Source organism: Euleptes europaea, unplaced genomic scaffold (assembly GCF_029931775.1).
Source record: "Euleptes europaea isolate rEulEur1 unplaced genomic scaffold, rEulEur1.hap1 scaffold_114, whole genome shotgun sequence".
Lineage (NCBI taxonomy): Eukaryota > Metazoa > Chordata > Lepidosauria > Squamata > Sphaerodactylidae > Euleptes > Euleptes europaea.
The window spans coordinates 1-17996 of NW_026612071.1; the positions used below are offsets into that span (position 1 = coordinate 1).

Here is a 17996-nt window from a genome sequence, read left to right on the forward strand (position 1 = left end):
AGTCTTAACCAACTGCCTTATATTAGCTGTGGTGTTTTTCAGGGCCTGGAAATCAGTCCACTCCATAACAAGAGCATAACCACAGCAACACTGGGGATGGGGAAAGGGAGAAAAAGAGGAGTGCTAGAATGATATTGAGGTTAGTTGCTGCTTTCCTAACTGAAGGAAACACAGAGACTAGGATCCCCGTAACTCCGGCATGCTGCCTTCTATTAGCTGTCACAGAATTAGACGTCATCATCATCTCAGCCTGGCTGATTTGGAACCAGAAACACAATCTTGCAATTTGCATGTACACACATAAGTTTCACTTCTTGACCAGTGGGCAGAAGAACAGAATGGCAGTGGTTAGTTTCTGCAACATATACATTCAGATGGGTCTAAAAAGACGAGCAGTGCAATGGGGCTTTCCCATGCACAAACAACAACAACACATGCTTAAAATTACATTTAAACATCTCATTATACATTTAAACATTCATTAGCCACTCTCAATACATATGCTGGAGCTTCCCCCTCCCCCCACTGAAGCATTCAACCTCATATGCAACCACTGACCTAGGCCTGGGGGAATGCAATTATCAGTAGCTTGCTTCACACTCGATATGGTTTAACAAACAAGAGCACCATATTGTTGTCTTCTGGTCAGCTAAGCCTCTTGTGGCAGAGCAGACAATATGTTAAGAGTAGTCAGTACACAAGGCACTTGCAACCGTATTACTGGTACAGTCTTACTAGTAGTATCAACTCAGAAATCGCCCCAAATGAAGGCAAAGAGGAAAAATTCATGTATCTGATCACAGCTTCAGCTAAAGGTTTTCTATACGCAGGCCTTGTTAAACCCAATTATGAAAGTAAGAAAGAAGTCAGCAGTTTCCCTAAGGCCATGGTGCCCACTGATGCCTTTTCTGGTGCCCGGCAGCAGGCAGGGCTATGTGGAGCTTTGCCCGGCAGGGCTTCTGAGTGGCCACAGGAGATCTGACTGGCTGCTCAGGTTTTTTAAAACTTGCTTCAGCAGCAGCTGCCCTTACAGCACAAGGATCTTCACTGTATCACTGAAGGTAAGTTGTGTGTATGCAAGAAAATATGTTTAAGGAAGAAGTTCATATTAAAAGACAGAGCAGTTAAAGCAGAGCTTCTGCCTGAAATATTGAAGACTTACTATTAGAGCTATGTAGCCTCGCTCCCTGACATTTTGTGGTTGACTCTGCCTTCTGTGGCACCCATGCTGGGGCTGTGCCCACCACCCCATGTCAGAATGCCAAAGGTGCCCAGAGGCTTGAAAAGGTTGGGGACACCTGTCCTAAGCGACTTCAATATGGGACATCTACAGAATTTTTCAGGGCTGCCTTTGGCATCCAGAACTAGTCCCAAAGACTGTGCTTTAGTATGTTATAGTGCAAGGGTCCTGAGAGAGTACATGGGTTACTGATGGATTGTTTCTTAAGTACAAAAGAGGCATCCTTTGGCTATTATGCTCAAGCACATATTGGCCTGCCAGGACAGCCATTCTAGCACCCTCCACACCCAACTAAATGCCACGATTCTAGAAGCAAAAATATATATATATCAACAAGATTTCTCCTCCTGTGTTCTCCAGACTCCACAAGGCCCAGCATGGATATGCAAATCCATAGTCAAGCCTTCTGAGATCATGTTTACTATGCTGCAGCACATAGGGGCTTTGAAGACTTGGTTTCATCTGTACAACAGTTATGCAGAGGAAAAGAAGCATCTTCTGTTTAAGACAAACCCTAGATGTCACACCGGCTAATATTTTAATGTGGGCTTCTCAAATGTGTTAGCACTTGCTAACATGCAGAAACCACAGCCAAATATGAGATTTAATCTTCAGGCTCCTGAAGTCACCGCCTTTGAAAACAGCAAGTGCAAGCTAGGGGAGAAGATGTCCTATGCCTGCAGGTGTCTTTTAAATCCGGCGTTTTAATGTGGTGCCACCAGAATTCCCCAGCAGAACTCCTGTGCCTTGAATAGCTGCATGGGAGCCTGAACGTTATCACACCTTTCCTCATTAAGGCATCTGCTGGATTAGCCTGCCATGTTGCTGTTCTAGACACAACAGCCCTGACCCAGGGAGGTGTGGGGAGCAATGAAACACTACTGTCCTTTCTCACGCAGGCTGGGAAAAATTCATGAGCAGGAGCTTTAGCCAATTCATGCAATTTAGCTGCTCAGAAACAGCCACCTCTCAATAAAAACCCCAAACCCTGTGCGGGGCCTTAAGCCTGAATTGTAATGGTTTAAGGCATAATTATAATGGTTTAAGCCACATGTAAGGCATGTACATAAACTGCCATAAAACTACATTTTTTCACATAATGCAGTTTGGAAGCGGACGTTCAGGCACAGATTTGTTAGAAATGATGTATCACTGCCACATTAGACACCAGCAAAGCTATTTTTAGAAAACACTTGTCCAACATCATTCGAGGTTTATGATTACACAGTTGCTTGCTCCTACGTCTTCACTCTTATGCAGTAAAATGACCATGTAACAGAATCAGCAGGGAAAGGTTTACTATCTGGAACTTGTTTCCACTGCAGTACAACCCCAGACTTTGTGCATATCTATTGGAGCCACCCGAAACAACTTGCATGCAGGAAACAGCCATCACAGGTTCATGCTCCACAGAGCTGTCATGGTACCTCTCATCATCACAATACAGTATTTTTCAACACCCTACTTTAAGTTCAGCGATGAGAGAGTGGCGTCCAGACATGAGAAATTCACATTCTCAAATCTTACATATTTCAGACAAATAGGGGTTATCTATTCAGTCTGCAGTGCAGGAAGAAAAGGCTACAGTTCTTGCACAGTTCTTGGCCTGCTGGCACACAGGCTAGTAAAGCATCCAGCTCCTAGTTTTGAATGTGCAACAAACAGCAAGTTAACTTCTTGCTCCAAGCAACATTAAGGGGACCAGTGACCATTAAATCCATTTTATTCCCTGCTCTGCCCAAGCTCTTTTGAGTTACTGCACAGCAGTGACCTAGAAATGGCTCTCAAAAGCATATTAACATTAACCAAATGTTCCCCAGATACATTAACAAGTGAGGTATTAGAGAGGCCATTCTGGACAAAGTGTCAACTAATGAGGAAAAACCTAATTAAAACTAGAAGTGCACACACAGCTAGGGCACCTCACTCCTCGATACATGGTCCACATGATTGGCACTGAAGTAGGTCCAAGCTGTAGTAGCATCCACAGCTGTTAGTTGCCCTTGGTGGGAAGCACCAATGGCTTCAAACACAGTAGAAAAGCTAATTGGAATGTAGTTAACACCAGAGAAGGGCAGCCAGCTCTGCTAGACACTCCCACTGGTTCTTTCAGATCAAAGTGCCTTTGTTAATGGTGCAGAGAAGTCCTACAGCATGACTTATGACTGGGTAGATAGAGGCCATAGTGCATACAGAAAGAGTCCACCTTTCACCCTCCACTAGTCCAGTTAAAAAGACCTCAGTGCCGCTGGGAAGAGGACCTCGGCCGAGCCCCTAGAGAGAGACTGTTAATCACAGCAGATAGATGACCACTTGCCTCTGGGTAAGCAGCTTCTATGTTCGGGATGGTCCAGCCAAAAACCAACACTGCAACCTGTCAAGGTAAGATCCAGCTCTGACCTGCCTTTCCAAATAGGCACTTGGTTAGCAAAGATCTCTCACTATTTTTTTAATTACATAAAAGCAAAAGACTGAAGAGGCCAGACTAGGTGCAATAAGTAGATGTGGTGTAGAAACATTTATGTAACTCAACGTTGAGCAAGTTGCAAGTACTTCCCTCTTTGAAAATGGTGCATAGGAAGGAGAAGAGTTACATGCAGCATTGCCAACAATACCATGTTAAGTAATGGCTTTTCAGAACACAGCCTGATAAGTCTCTCTGGAAGGAAAGAAAACCGGAGAGAAAGATTATTTTTCATAGTATTTTGTCTCTACTATTTCACACATAACCAGTTGCTCCAGTTGAACCTACCCGAGAAAAAGAGAGGGGGAAAATCCCACAATCTTAACAGAGGAGCCTTTCTTTTCTTGCTCAGCTGAGCAAAGAGGTAGATGGTCAGAGACATTCTCTTCAGGTGATAACAGAAACATTTAACCCTGGGCAACGGGCACCAGGATACTGGCTGAATGTCATCACAGAATGCAACATAGTGGAATGAAAAGTTCAACCTCCAGAGCTGTGTTTTTGCCAGACAGCTGAAATAAATAGACATATGTTAGTTTTCCTTCTTATGCAATGCTGAGTACTTCATTACCCCACCTTTTTCCTCAATGGAGACCCAATTCAGTATCAACTCCCAGTGCCATAGAATCTGAACAGACTATAGGGCTCACTGTGGATCAATCAGCCAGGAAACAGGGAATTCTAGGAGCCCAACAAGCTGAAGGCATTTTATAATATCCCTATAAGCCTAGGCTAGCCCAATCACGCCAGATCTTGGAACATAAGCAAGGTGTGCCTTGGTTAATACTTGGATGGGACACCACCAAGGAAGTCTAGGGTTGCTATGCAGAGGCAGGCAATGGCAAACCACCTCTGTTTGTCTCTTGCCTTGAAAGCCCTGTGGGATCACCATAGGAAAAGGCTAGAGAGCTGGTATCCATTTCACAGTGTTCAGTTAAGTTATGAAACAACATGCATCACCCACTATGGCAGAGGTCCTCATAAACTGTTGCCAAGCTCTTTCAAGTATTTACCTCTGACTTTGCAGGTGAATTCCCACAATAACAAGGCACTCTCCCCATGCAGACAATCTACTGAAACCCCCCACCTTCCTTTTCTGTACTGCAGCATCCTACCACTCTTATCTTGGCCAGATTCAGCATTTGCTCCAGACTGTCTAGAGCTTCCAGACCACTCACGGCTTCTTATACCTATTTTGCAAGACTCATTCTCTCAGGAACTAAGAACCAGCCCTCAGAGAATGCTGCCTTCAAAAAAGAGATTTTAAAAGGCACTGGCCAAACAAAGGTTAGCAATGAAATGAGTCCTGTCCCACCTGATCACATCACAAGGCACGATAGCCCCATGCAGCCTTGACTCCCATCTTCGCTGCTGCTCAACCTTTTCATCCGATACTGGCGAATTTCCCTAACCAGCGTGTAAAAGGCATCTTCTACACCCTAGATAAGGAGGATACTGAGGTCAGAGGAATGCTCTCTTGGATTCTTCACACATCCTTCTTATCTAATATTATGAAGTGCTTTACTTTCCCCCACCACATAGAAAAATGATTAATGAGAAATAGAGACATGGGGGTTGGACTTGATGGCCCTGGTGGTCCCTTCCAACTCTGATTCTGTGATTCTAAGTATCCTCATTGCAGTGGAAAAGACAACCCAGCAGCTGTGAGGCAAAGCCTTGCAACTCAGGCTTTTGCCCAGTTGGCAAAATTGCCATCACGCTCCATAACAAAGTAAAAAAGGGCTTAAACTATTTTCTTCAATAGCGTATTACCTCGCTTCCAAATCCAACCACTGCCGTTTGCAACTAACACAACTGTGAACTCAGGAGTAGGCACTGATAAATCCCTCTAGCAGTACCGTAGACTTTCCCAAGCAAACAAGCAAGAGATTTCAGCATTACCTAGAGGAATCCCCAAGAAGAAAAATATTTCCTTTCACCCTCCTTAAAAAGAGGAAATTTTCCTGCCCCCCCCCCCCAGTTTCCACACACAAGGAAGTGTTTGAGCAATTTTCTGGTGCTGGCATGGAACCCTGGCAGTGTGAGAGAAGAGTGCAGGTGCAAGCCTTTGCCCTGTGGCTATTGAATTTAAACACAGGACTGGGAAATTCTCCTGAACTGCCTCAAGAGAGGCACATAAATCCCATAGGCACACAAAGCCCAAGTGGAGATTGCCAAGTAGGAAGCCTTCACAAGCCTACTTGGGGCTCAGTGCAGGGTGAGGGAGCTTCAGGAGAGGAAACGGCTGATTTAGCAATCCATATTGCAGGGGAACAAGCAACACTGGAAGCCCACAGTCCCTCCTCACGTTGCAAGAAATCTGCTTGATCTTGCTTGATAGCATGTGAGCTTGCCGAAAGTAATTTAAGCAATAGTCCACAGGTCTTATCAGCAGGTTCCAACAACTGTCCACATGGTGATGACTTTTTGATCAATTTGTCAATGTTCTTGAGTTATGCCAGCAGTTCCCCTGAGAAAGTGCAGAACAGTAGTACAGAGATCTTTTACCTGTCTTGTTTTGGCAGATGTCTCAATGAAGGGAATTCCGTAGCTCTTGGCTATTTCTTGAGCTTGTTTGGTATCTACCGTCCGTGTTGGTAAGTCGCATTTGTTTCCCACTAATACCATTGGTACATCTTCTGAATCTTTCACTCTCTTAATCTGCTCTCTGGAGGAAGAGATCATTGAGAGTAAAAAAAAAAAAAAATTCCTTCATGCTTCAATCTGGCATGGTACTATACAAACCCGACATGCAGAGTACAAAGTTTCAACAAGTAAGTCCCTCTCCAATCCTTGCCTTGGTATCTACTACTACAGCATTCTTCCTACTTCTATAGCTCCCTTCTGCAGATTTTGATTGTGTGTTTACACATAAATTAATCTTGAATAAAACAATCTAAAAGTCTGAGGGCCATGGCAAATGGTACGTGGCACTTATACGTGACTGTGTCTTTCCCACTATGTTGTCTCCTCTGAGCAGAGATTACCTGTAAAGATTGATGTCTGCAAATGATTTGCTGTTGTTAATTGCAAAAACACAAAGAAAGCCTTCACCAGTTCTCATATACTGGTCCCTCATGGCACTATATTCTTCCTGCCCAGCTGTGTCCAGGATGTCCAGCAAAAAGGTCTCCCCATCGATAACTACCTGCTTCCGATAGGAGTCCTATAGGAAACACAAGGGTAATTTCAAAACTAAGCAGAATCCCGCTCACAAAACATTTCACTGACACCCTGAGTGTATGCACTATTTCAAGAACTGGCAGCATCTCAAATCCATATTGTATTTTCTAGTGTTCTCTGAACAATGAATATTTCCTGGCAGCAGATCCCACATACTTTCCTACAGCCTGCCCAGATATCAGTCCATCAACTGGAAGAACTGCGTAACATCTTGCCAAACAAGGAAGGAGATTCAGTACAAATCATCCACTGTAGGAACAAATAAGGCTTGCACTGCAAGTATTTGGGGGTTGGCAATGTGTCATAGAATCATAGAGTTGGAAGGGACCACCAGGGCCATCAAGTCCAACACCCTGCACAATGCAGGAAATTCACAACTACCTCCCCCCTCCACACCCCTAGTGACCAGAAGATGGCCAAGATGCCCTCCCTCTCATCATCTGCCTAAGGTCACAGAATCAGCATTGCTGACAGATGGCCATCTAGCCTCTTCTTGAAAACCTCCAGGGAAGGAGAGCTTACCACCTCCCTAGGAAGCCTGTTCCACTGAGGAACCGCTCTGTTAGAAAATTCTTCCTAATGTCTTGATGGAAACTCTTTTGATTTAATTTCAACCCGTTGGTTCTGGTCCGACCTTCTTGAGCAACAGAAAACAACTCGGCACCCTCCTCTATATGACAGCCCTTCAAGTACTTGAACATGGTTATCAAATCCCCTCTCAGTCTTCTCCTCTTCAGGCTAAACATACCCAGCTCCTTCAACCTTTCCTCATAGGACTTGGTCACCATCTTTGTTGCCCTTCTCTGGACACGTTCCAGCTTGTCTACATCTTTCTTAAATTGTGGTGCCCAAAACTGAACACAGTACTCTAGTTGAGGTCTAACCAGAGCGGAGTAAAGCGTGATCTGGTACTATACTTCTGTTGATGCAGCCCAAGACTGCATTTGCTTTTTTAGTTACAGCATCACACTGCTGACTCATGTTCAGTGTTTTGTCTACTAAGACCCCAAGATCCTTTTCACACACACTACTGCTCAAACAAATCTCACCCATCCTATAATTATGCATTTGATTTTTCCTACCTAAATGCAGAACTTTACATTTGTCTTTGTTGAAGTGCATTTTATTAGTTCTAGCCCACTTCTCCTGCCTGTCAAGATCATCCTGCATCTTGGCTCTGTCTTCTACCGTATTTGCTACCCCTCCCAATTTAGTATCATCTGCAAATTTAATAAGCATCCCCTCTATTCCTTCATCCAAATCATTTATAAAGATGTTGAACAACACAGGGCCCAGCACAGATCCCTGAAGAACTCGTCACTTCTCTCCAAGTGGACGAGGAACCACTAACTAGCACTCTTTGGGTACGATCTGTCAACCAGTTGCAGATCCATCTAACAATAATAGGATCTAAACCACATTTTCCCAATTTGTCAACTAGAATACTATGTGGAACCTTATCAAAAGCCTTACTGAAATCTAGATAAACTATGTCTACAGCATTCCCCTGATCCAGCAAGGTAGTAACTTTCTCAAAAAAGGAGATAAGATTAGTCTGACATGACTTATTCTTGAGAAACCCATGCTGGCTCTTAGTGATCAGATCCATCCTTTCTAAATGCTCAAGGACGGACTGTTTGATGATTTGTTCGAACACTTTTCCTGGTATAGAAGTCAAGCTGATGGGTCGGTAGTTACCTGGATCCTCCTTTTTCACCTTCTTGAAGATGGGGACAACATTTGCCTGCCTCCAATCTTCTGGCACCTCACCTGTTTGCCAAGACTTTTCAAAAATAATGGACAGAGGTTCCGAAATTACATCTGCAAGTTCTTTGAGTACCCTTGGGTGCAATTCATCTGGCCCAGAGGATTTTGTTTCATTTAAAGAAGCCAGATGTTTGTGCACTACCCCAATGCCAATTCTAGGCTACAAATCCCTTCCCTCATCACATGTTCTGTCCTAATCTGTTCTATGAAGCACAACAGACAGGTAGGCTGATACATAATGCAAGAAGCATATGATTCTGGGTAATCATAAATGTACTGGAACAGATATATAGCTCTTGCAACAAAACTTTCACTCTAAGTACCTTTTCCTAGTTCCTTTGGTTACAGAAAAAAGTTTGAAAACAGAAGTGTTTGATACGATTTCAAAAACTAAAAGTAGAATTAAAGTAAAGTATCAAGTGTTCCAGCTTTGCAAGCTCCATATCCCTCATCCATTTTTCCTACAGCATCCTCTGCCCTAGGCCTCCCCCCTCCAAAGAAGTTTTCAATCCAAGCATTATAAAAATACATCAACAAACATATTTGTCTGCCAGGTGTGAAACCTTAACACATACACGACCCTGCCTTCATTCTAGATTTGCTACTTAGCTACCCTTAATGATGCTACATGCTAGCATTTCAGAGAAGTGGAAGCCATACAATCAAGATCAGAGGTTGCTTTAACAGCAGACAGCAACCAGGGCAACACTAAGGACAAATTCCATCAGCGGATCAAGGGGTAAAGCTGTTCCTGGACAACATTGCTTCATGGTGTAGGTGTACACTGCTGCTACATGTGTGAATGAATGGTCCCAGGGCTGCAGAAAACCACCACCCTGGCACACTGTGAAGTCAGTCTAATCTGAACCAGCTTCCTGCACCAGCTAATTACTCAAATGCAGAGAGGTCTTCAACCTATGTAGAACATTAAACCTGATCTGGAATAGCCCAGGCTAGCCCGACCTCATTAGATCCCGGAAGCTAAGCAGGGTCAGTTCTGGTCAGTATTTGGATGGGAGACCACCAAGGAATACCATGGTTGCTATGCAGAGGAAGGCAATGGCAAACCACCTCTGAATGTCTCTTGCTTTGAAAACCCTACAAGGTCACCACAAGCTGGATGCAACTTGATGGCCAAAAAAGAAAAGAAAAAGAAAAGAAAGGACAAGAAAAGGAAAGGGAAAGAGAAAGGGTAAAAAAAGAACAGTAAAACCAGCAATCCTCAATGCTATCTGCAGCAGTATAACCCTCAAATGCTTCGCCACATACCGTATATACCCATGTATAAGCCGACCCGCGTATAAGCCGAGGTGCCTAATTTCTCCCCAAAAATGGGGAAAAATTAGGCACCCGCGTATAAGCCGAGGGTCGGCTTATAACCCCTCCCCCCCCGCAGGCTTACCTGACAGGGCTCCCGGCGAAGGCGGTGGTGGTGGCGGCGGGCCCCCCACAGGAGGCTTCCAGGGCGGGGGGAGGCAGGAGCGCCCGGCTGCCGGCTTCCCCTGGCCCTTCCAGGGCGGGGGGAGGCAGGAGCGCCCGGCTGCCGGCTTCCCCTGGCCCTTCCAGGGCGGGGGGAGGCAGGAGCGCCCGGCTGCCGGCTTCCCCTGGCCCTTCCAGGGCGGGGGGAGGCAGGAGCGCCCGGCTGCCGGCTTCCCCTGGCCCTTCCAGGGCGGGGGGAGGCAGGAGCGCCCGGCTGCCGGCTTCCCCTGGCCCTTCCAGGGCGGGGGGAGGCAGGAGCGCCCAGCTGCTGGCTTTCCCTGGCCCTTCCAGGGCGGGGGGAGGCAGGCGCGCTCGGCTGCTGGCTTCCCTGGCCCTTCAAGGGCGGGGGGAGGCAGGAGCGCCCGGCAGCCGGCTTCCCCTGGCCCTTCAAGGGCGGGGGGAGGCAGGAGCGCCCGGCTGCCGGCTTCCCCTGGCCCTTCCAGGGCGGGGGGAGGCAGGAGCGCCCGGCTGCCGGCTTCCCCTGGCCCTTCCAGGGCGGGGGGAGGCAGGAGCGCCCGGCTGCCGGCTTCCCCTGGCCCTCCCAGGGCGGGGGGAGGCAGGAGCGCCCGGCTGCCGGCTTCCCCTGGCCCTTCCAGGGCGGGGGGAGGCAGGAGCGCCCGGCTGCTGGCTTCCCCTGGCCCTTCCAGGGCGGAGGGAGCCAGGCGCGCCCGGCAGCCGGCTTCCCCTGGCCCTTCCAGGGCGGGGGGAGGCAGGAGCGCCCGGCAGCCGGCTTCCCCTGGCCCTTCCAGGGCGGGGGGAGGCAGGAGCGCCCGGCAGCCGGCTTCCCCTGGCCCTTCCAGGGCGGGGGGAGGCAGGAGCGCCCGGCTGCCGGCTTCCCCTGGCCCTTCCAGGGCGGGGGGAGGCAGGAGCGCCCGGCAGCCGGCTTCCCCTGGCCCTTCCAGGGCGGGGGGAGGCAGGTGCGCCTGGCGGCGGCGGCCGCAGGAGGCCCTCACAGGGCGCTCCTGGCCGGGGGAAGCCGCATGGGCCCGGCAGCGATGGCGGCGGCGGTAAGTTGCCCCCTCCCTCCTCCCCTCCCCTACCGTATTGACCCGGTATAAGCCGAGGCCGGCTTTTTCAGCCCTTTTTTTGGGGCTGAAAAACTCTGCTTATACGCGAGTATATACGGTAAATGTATAAGCTACCCCACTGTTTTCTTACTCCTTTTAACAAATGCATAAGGCTCAAGCCATTGTGGCATTGGAAAAATCAGGTAAAAGGTTAAAACTCTCTGAAGAAGATCCTTCTGATGCTACAAAGATCCATGGATTTGCCAGTTTTTGGACCACTTCTCTAACCTTTATTTGTGAAATCTAGAACTACAGCAACTTCATAACATGCTCTATCTAGCTGACAGCAGCAAAACAAACACAAAAGAAATGCTTCACACACACACATACTCAATGCGTCACTGAGGAGGAAAGTGTCTGCAGGTGCTCACCTCAATGGTTGGATCATATTCATCCACAAAGTGATTTTGGATAAGCTGGATGGTCAGGGCACTTTTTCCAACGCCACCAGCTCCCACCACCACCAGCTTGTACTCGGTCATTGCCCTCCTCAGGGACCTGATGGAAACACAGATTGGCAGAAGCAAGAGCTACAAAACTACCTTAAACACACAAAAAGCTTCAAACCATGACTAGAGAAAAAACATCATTGCTAACAACAATACATAAAAGCCCTGTTCACATGTTACAGTGAACACATGCACAGACTGCCTGTATGTGTGTACATCTGTTAGTAAGAAAGAGCCAATATGAGTTCATTTTACAAATGAAACCAGGGACCATAATCGTGCACAAACACAATTTGTATCATATGTTCAGCTGTACATACACTGAGAGTAACAGAGAATTACTCAACACTTACATAGGGAACAACAGTGCACAGAGATTGTATACATTCACTGAAAGTTGTGAACAGGGCTCCATCTGTGACATCAGGAGGGAAAGAAAACATCTCAATAACCTCATCATAGGCTAAATAGAAAGCTACATATTAAGTAAAGGGGAGGGGCTGTGGCTCAGTGGTAGAGCATCTGCTTGGTATGCAGAGGGTCCCAGGTTCAATCCCTGGTATCTCCAGTTCAAGGGACTAGGCAAGAAGGTGATGCGAAAGACCTCTGCCTGAGACCCTGGAGAGCCGCTGCCAGTCAGAGTAGACAGTACTGACTTTGATGGACCAAGAGGCTAATTCTGTATAAATCAGCTTCAGTGGCTCAGTGGTAGAGCATCTGCTTGGCATGCACAAGGTCCCAAGTTCAATCCTCGGTATCTCCAGTTAAAGGGACTAGGCAAGTAGGTGACATGAAAGACCTCTGCCTGAGACCCTGGAGAGCCGCTGCCAGTCTGAGTAGACAGTACTTATTTTATTCCCAGGTTCAATCCCCAGCATCTCCAGTTCAAGGGACTAGGCAAGTAGGTGATGTGAAAGACCCCTGCTTGAGACCCTGGAGAGCTGCTGCCGGTCTGAGTAGACAAAACTGACTTTGATGGACCTAGGGTCTGGTTCAGAATAAGGCAGGTCAACCAGCAGATTCATGGACGGTCAAGAATCTGGGCTCTGTTCTCTCCAGTAGCTGCTCAACAATGCAGAGTATGTTTTGACTTGAGGAGACTCAGGTTCAAATCCCTGCCATTAAACTTACCAGGTGGTCTTGGCAAGTCACTTCCCGGCGCCTAAATGAGTTCATAGGAATGGTGTGAGAATAATATGAAACAGTCTCACTTAAACTAACTGCAACTCTTATAAAGATAATAGACATTGTAGCTCAGCATTAATATAACATTTGCCTTCAAAATACTGATGCTACAAGAAGAACTGGTTGGGCAAGTCTGGCGAGAACCCAGTACTTATCTACTGTGCAGCTTTACTGTGTGTGTAAAGTGCCGTCAAGTTGCAGCCGACTTATGGCGACCCCTTATGGGGTTATCAAGGCAAGAGACTAACAGAGGTGGTTTGCCAGTGCCTTCCTCTGTATAGCAACCCTGGACTTCCTTGGTGGTCTCCCATCCAAATACTAACCAGGGCCGACCTTGCTTAGCTTCTGAGATCTGACGAGATCAGGCTAGCCTAGGCCACCCAGGTCAGGGCGCAGCTTTACCAGGAAAAGTAAAAAAAAAAAAAAAAAAAAGGCATTTTTAAACGACCTCACAACCAAGGCAGATTCAAAAGATTCAAGGCAGACAACAAAAATAGGCAAACAACAAGCAAGATAACGGCCTGGACAAGTGATACAAGTTTTTATAACGAGGGAGCACGCCTACAGGGGATCAAAGGCACGTACCTGGGCACCGGCACCACAGGAAGCCCTCACGCCGCCAACCTGAAAGGAAGAGATCTCCTGCGGGTTGGTAGGAAGCAGCTGCCCCAGGGCCGCGGGGAGCACCCCGTAGGGAAACGGAGGCTGCCCGGAAGAGAGCGGGCGGGGCCGACCACCTCACGGCCGCGGCCCCAGTGACTCCATCGCCCATTGCTAGACGATGGCAAGACCGGAGGAGGAGGAGGAGGAGGAGGAGCGCCGCGACCCCAGCGCGCCACGAAAGGAGCACCGCGGCTGGACCCCAGCCCTCCCTGCTCTCCGCACCCCGCACGCTAACCAGGAAGGGTCTCTCACCTCCACGGCCGCCGCTCCCGAAAGCGGCCCTTCCGGCCCGCAGTGCTACTGACGTCAACTCCCGGCGCCGGAAGTGGCCGAGCGGCGGCTAGGCGGGTGGCGTTGTCGCAAGCCCGGGCTGGTGCAGTCTTCTGCTGTTGCGTGCTCTCCCCCGGCCCCGTAAAAAATCTCCCCAATCCTTGGTACTCAACTTTGTGATTTTTGCCTCGGGAGTGTAGGAGCAATAAGCGTTCCTGTCACTTATATTGTGCAGTGGGTAGCCGTGTTCGTCTGTCTGCGGTAGTAGAAAAGGGCAAGAGTCCAGTAGCACCTTAAAGACTGACAAAAATATTTTCTGGCAGGGTAGGAGCTTAAATGTTTATGGGAGATAATGTTAAATGCAGTAGTAGAAAAGGGCAAGAGTCCAGGAGCACCTTAAAGACTAACAAAATATTTTCTGTAATCAAGTTGTAGAAAAGGGCAAGAGTCCAGTAGCACCTTAAAGACTAACAAAATATTTTCTGGCAGGGTAGGAGCTTTCTGAAGAAGTGAGCTGCGGCTCACTTCTCAAAACAGTAGTAGAAAAGGGCAAGAGTCCAGTAGCCCCTTAAAGACTTAACAAAAATATTTTCTGGTAGGGTAGGAGCTTTCGTGAGCCACAGCTCACTTCTTTAGATACAGCTAGAATGTGTCACCAATGTCAGCCGTACTATCTCAGGTTCATACTCCTGCTCATCTTCTAATGTGATTTATGCCATCACATACCAGCAATGCCCTTCCACCCTCTACATTGGACAAACAGGTCAGTCTCTTAGACAAAGATTAAATGGACATAAAGATTAAATGGACATAAATCTGACATCAGAAACCCCAATATTCAAAAACCAGTGGGAGAACATTTCAACCTTCCAGGACGTTCTGTTGCAGATTTAAGAGTAGCAGTTCTCTTACAAAGGAATTTCAAAGGGAGATTGGAAAGAGAAACTGCTGAATTACAGTTGATATTCAAACTAAAGTCAATGCATTTACCTGGGCTGAATAAAGACCTTGCATTCATGGCTCATTACCAACGCTGATTTCTCCACACCCATCTCTCCCCTGGACATCACAGACTCTTCTGCATACCACACCTAATCCCATCACGCCTGCTATTCACATTTACATACTGTTAACATTTACATACTAATGCTTGTCTGGATTCACATTCTAGCTGTCTCTGAAGAAGTGAGCTGTGGCTCATGAAAGCTCATACCCTACCAGAAAATATTTTTGTTAGTCTTTAAGGTGCTACTGGACTCTTGCCCTTTTCTACTACTTATATTGTGGTAGACTTTACTTAACTATCTACACAGAAGGCCTCTTAGGAGATAGGTTTCATTGATTATACATCATTGGGTCCATCTTGCCCTCTACTGTCCACTCCCTTTGGATCGGCTGGCTCCAACTCTCTTTAAGATGCTTATTTTCGAGGATCTTGGGCATTTTCCCCTGAAGCCCCGCTGCTGAACTCGGTTTTTAAGATGGGAAATACTGGAGGATAGAAACAGTGAACTGTATGTAGGGTTGTCAGTCTTCAGATGGTGGCTGGAGATCTCCCGCTATTACAACTGACCTCCAGCTGACACAGATCAGTTCACCTGGAGAAAACAGCCACTTGGAGGACTATATGGTATTATACCCTATTGAACCCCCTCCCCTCTTCAAACCCTCCCCTCCTCAGGCTCTACACTCAAAATCGCCAGGTATTTCCCAACCTGGAGCTGCCCACCCTATCTGGATGTCAGGCACATCATTTACACTATGGAAACTTTACAGCTACTTTAGATGGATTGACTCTACAAATGAAGCCACAGTCCCAAGTTTGCAAGACTTGTGGAAGGCTATTAACAATAGGACATTTTGGAAGACACTGATTCATAGGATCGCCACGAGTTGGAAGCAACTTGACAGCACACAAACACAATCTGGAGACAACTTTATTAGCCCAGTAGGGCAATTAATAAGGCTGTCAACTTCCAGGTACTAGCTGGAGATCTCCTATTACAACTGAGAGAAATCAGTTCACTGGGAGGTCAAGTGTAGATGAGAGGGGAAGGCAATGGCAAATCACCCTGTAAACATAGTCTGCCTAGTAAACATGATGTGACATCACCCTTTGGGTCAGTAATAACCTGGCGCTTGCATAGGGGACTACCTTTACCTAGAGGACATTATGCTTATGCAATAGCCTTTCCACAAAGCTTTGCTGTTTAAATTGGGGTGCTTATTGAGTATAAATCCAATAGCCTGTAGGTAGGGCATTTTTGAGTAAAGTCTCATATTTTGCAATGGCCTTTGCTTTTAGTAAATACATTAATAGGATGAGAACTCTGCCCTAGTAAAAACAAAGGTAAGCCCAACCCAAGGATCTTTCACAATAGTCTTCCTAAGCTGTTCCCCTGCTGTTAGCTAGCAGAACAGAACTGTTTAATGGCTTCTTGAAACATTGTGTAAAGGTCTGAATGTAAATCAGCTGGGCTGGGAGACAGAAGCAGAGCTGCTGGCAGGGTGAGGTGAGTGCTGATTTTTGCCTATCCTAAAGCTGCTGGGGAGCCTTAACTGAGGTTCCTGTGAGAGGAGTGTTTGAGGGACAGTGGGTGCTTGTAGCCTAATTGGAGCCTGATTGTAGCTTTCTAAAGAGGGTTTTTTTTATTGGTGCTTGGTGGAGCGTGTACGTGAGAGGCGGGGGCTGTGAGCATTTAAATTGCAAATATTCCTCTTTGCCAGAGCTGAAGGGCAAGGGCACAAGGGCTCTTGCCCTGTGGCTCTTAGTCTGGGGACCCCATAGGGTTGGGAAAGAATCCTGTTAATGGGGCAGAGTAGATCTGTGTGCCCTCCAGGAGTACTAAGCAAGTTAAACATCGGTGTGAATTAGCAGCAGGGCAAGGAAGCCAGGGCACTAGGTCCTTTCAGTACAGGAAGGGCACAGGGTATATAGTGCAGGACACTTTCATTTCCAGGGTTAAAACACCAAAAATAAATAATTAAAATACCAGTTATGAAGTTAGAAAGCCAGCAGGGGTCTGGGTGCTCTCCAGTGTGCTGCATGGAGTGTCACATGTATGACTATCTGCCTGCTGAACAGAAGTCATGGGTGTGTGCTCGGTGCTGGGAGCTCCTGGCTCACAAGTAGCGAGTTCTCTTCCTTGAGACCAAGGTAGCTCAACTAGAGGAGCTGAGACAGGCAGTTCTTGTTATGTGACTTATGGTACTGTAACCTTATATTCCAAATAAGACAGATCATACATTGAAGCAAGTTAACATATACAAGAGAATCACTGACAATTTTTTTAAAAATTCCTCATATCAAATCAGGGCACACATAGCCATAACTAGAAAAGTTGGTTTTTATATGCTGACTTTTTCTACCTTTTAAGGAGAATCAAACTGGCTTACAATCACCTTCCCTTCCTCTCCCAACAGACACCTTGTGAGGTAGGTGGAGCTGAGAGAGTTCGGAGAGAACTGTGACTAGCCCAAGGTCACCCAGCTAGCTGCATGTGGAGGAGTGTGGAAACCAACCCAGTTCACCAGATTAGAGTCCACCGCTCATAACCACTATATAACTAAGACGTTATAGACTTATTTACTATTATTTAGTTTTTGCTATAGGTGAGGAATAAGTCCCCTGCTCTGTCACCTGTCCAGGGCTCTTTTCAAGAGCTGCCCTTCTGTACTGTTTACATCTTTCCAAGTAGGTTAACAAAGCTACAATCTAGAAAGTTATATACACATGCACATGGGACAACTCTACTTCCAACAAGCAGTTTTGAAAGTTTCTAATGCTACTTGAATGGTTGGGAAATGGTCTGCTTATTTAAATATGCAAGCGTTTTCAGAAAAGCCTTCAAAAATATTGTCTGGGTGTACAGAGAGGCCTGTATCCAACTCTGCCATTCCAAAGACTTAAGGGCATTTCTTTTTTGAAGATTTTTGCCGATTTCCTCCTCCCAGTGCAGATCCCCGTTTTACTCCCTATGCAACTTTGACGGTCTCCAGAGCACATTTCAGTGGGCAACACTGTGGCAAGTCATATAGGAACAAGTGCACTTGAGTCTCTGGAACTGGTTGGATACAGGCCAGTATTACTGTAGTCCAACTCTTTAAGGACCATCAACTAGCAGCTCTGATCAGACCCTCACATCTTACCTGTTCCCAATGACCCAACCAAATTTAAATGAAGGTTTGGTATAAACGCATAGTTACATTTTTTAAAAAGGAAATGATTC

General features: G+C 46.8%; 1 protein-coding gene and 1 non-coding gene across 2 annotated transcripts; one reads left to right on the forward strand and one right to left on the reverse strand.

Annotated features, from left to right (window-relative positions):
- Positions 1–5016: 5016 nt before the first annotated feature.
- On the reverse strand, positions 5017–11697 carry LOC130493059 (GTPase NRas). Its single transcript, XM_056866836.1, has 4 exons — positions 11572–11697; positions 6692–6870; positions 6213–6372; positions 5017–5143 (listed from the first exon to the last, which is right to left on the reverse strand). The coding sequence occupies exons 1-4, from the start codon at positions 11680–11682 to the stop codon at positions 5024–5026; spliced, it is 570 nt and encodes a 189-aa protein (XP_056722814.1). The 5' UTR covers positions 11683–11697; the 3' UTR covers positions 5017–5023.
- Positions 11698–12145: 448 nt separating this feature from the next.
- On the forward strand, positions 12146–12217 carry TRNAT-GGU (transfer RNA threonine (anticodon GGU)). Its single transcript has one exon. It is a non-coding gene; the product is annotated as a tRNA-Thr (tRNA).
- The last annotated feature ends 5779 nt before the right edge of the window (positions 12218–17996 follow it).

Bases quoted from the DNA above. Each gene is read 5' to 3' on its own strand.
- LOC130493059 (XM_056866836.1), bottom strand. From the start codon at position 11,682: ATGACCGAGTACAAGCTGGTGGTGGTGGGAGCTGGTGGCGTTGGAAAA. The intron at 6,373-6,691 runs GTAATCTCTGCT...CTCTTCCTCCAG, and splicing joins GCAGACATCAATCTTTACAG to AGAGCAGATTAAGAGAGTGA. The intron at 5,144-6,212 runs GTAAAAGATCTC...CTCCTTATCTAG, and splicing joins CATCTGCCAAAACAAGACAG to GGTGTAGAAGATGCCTTTTA.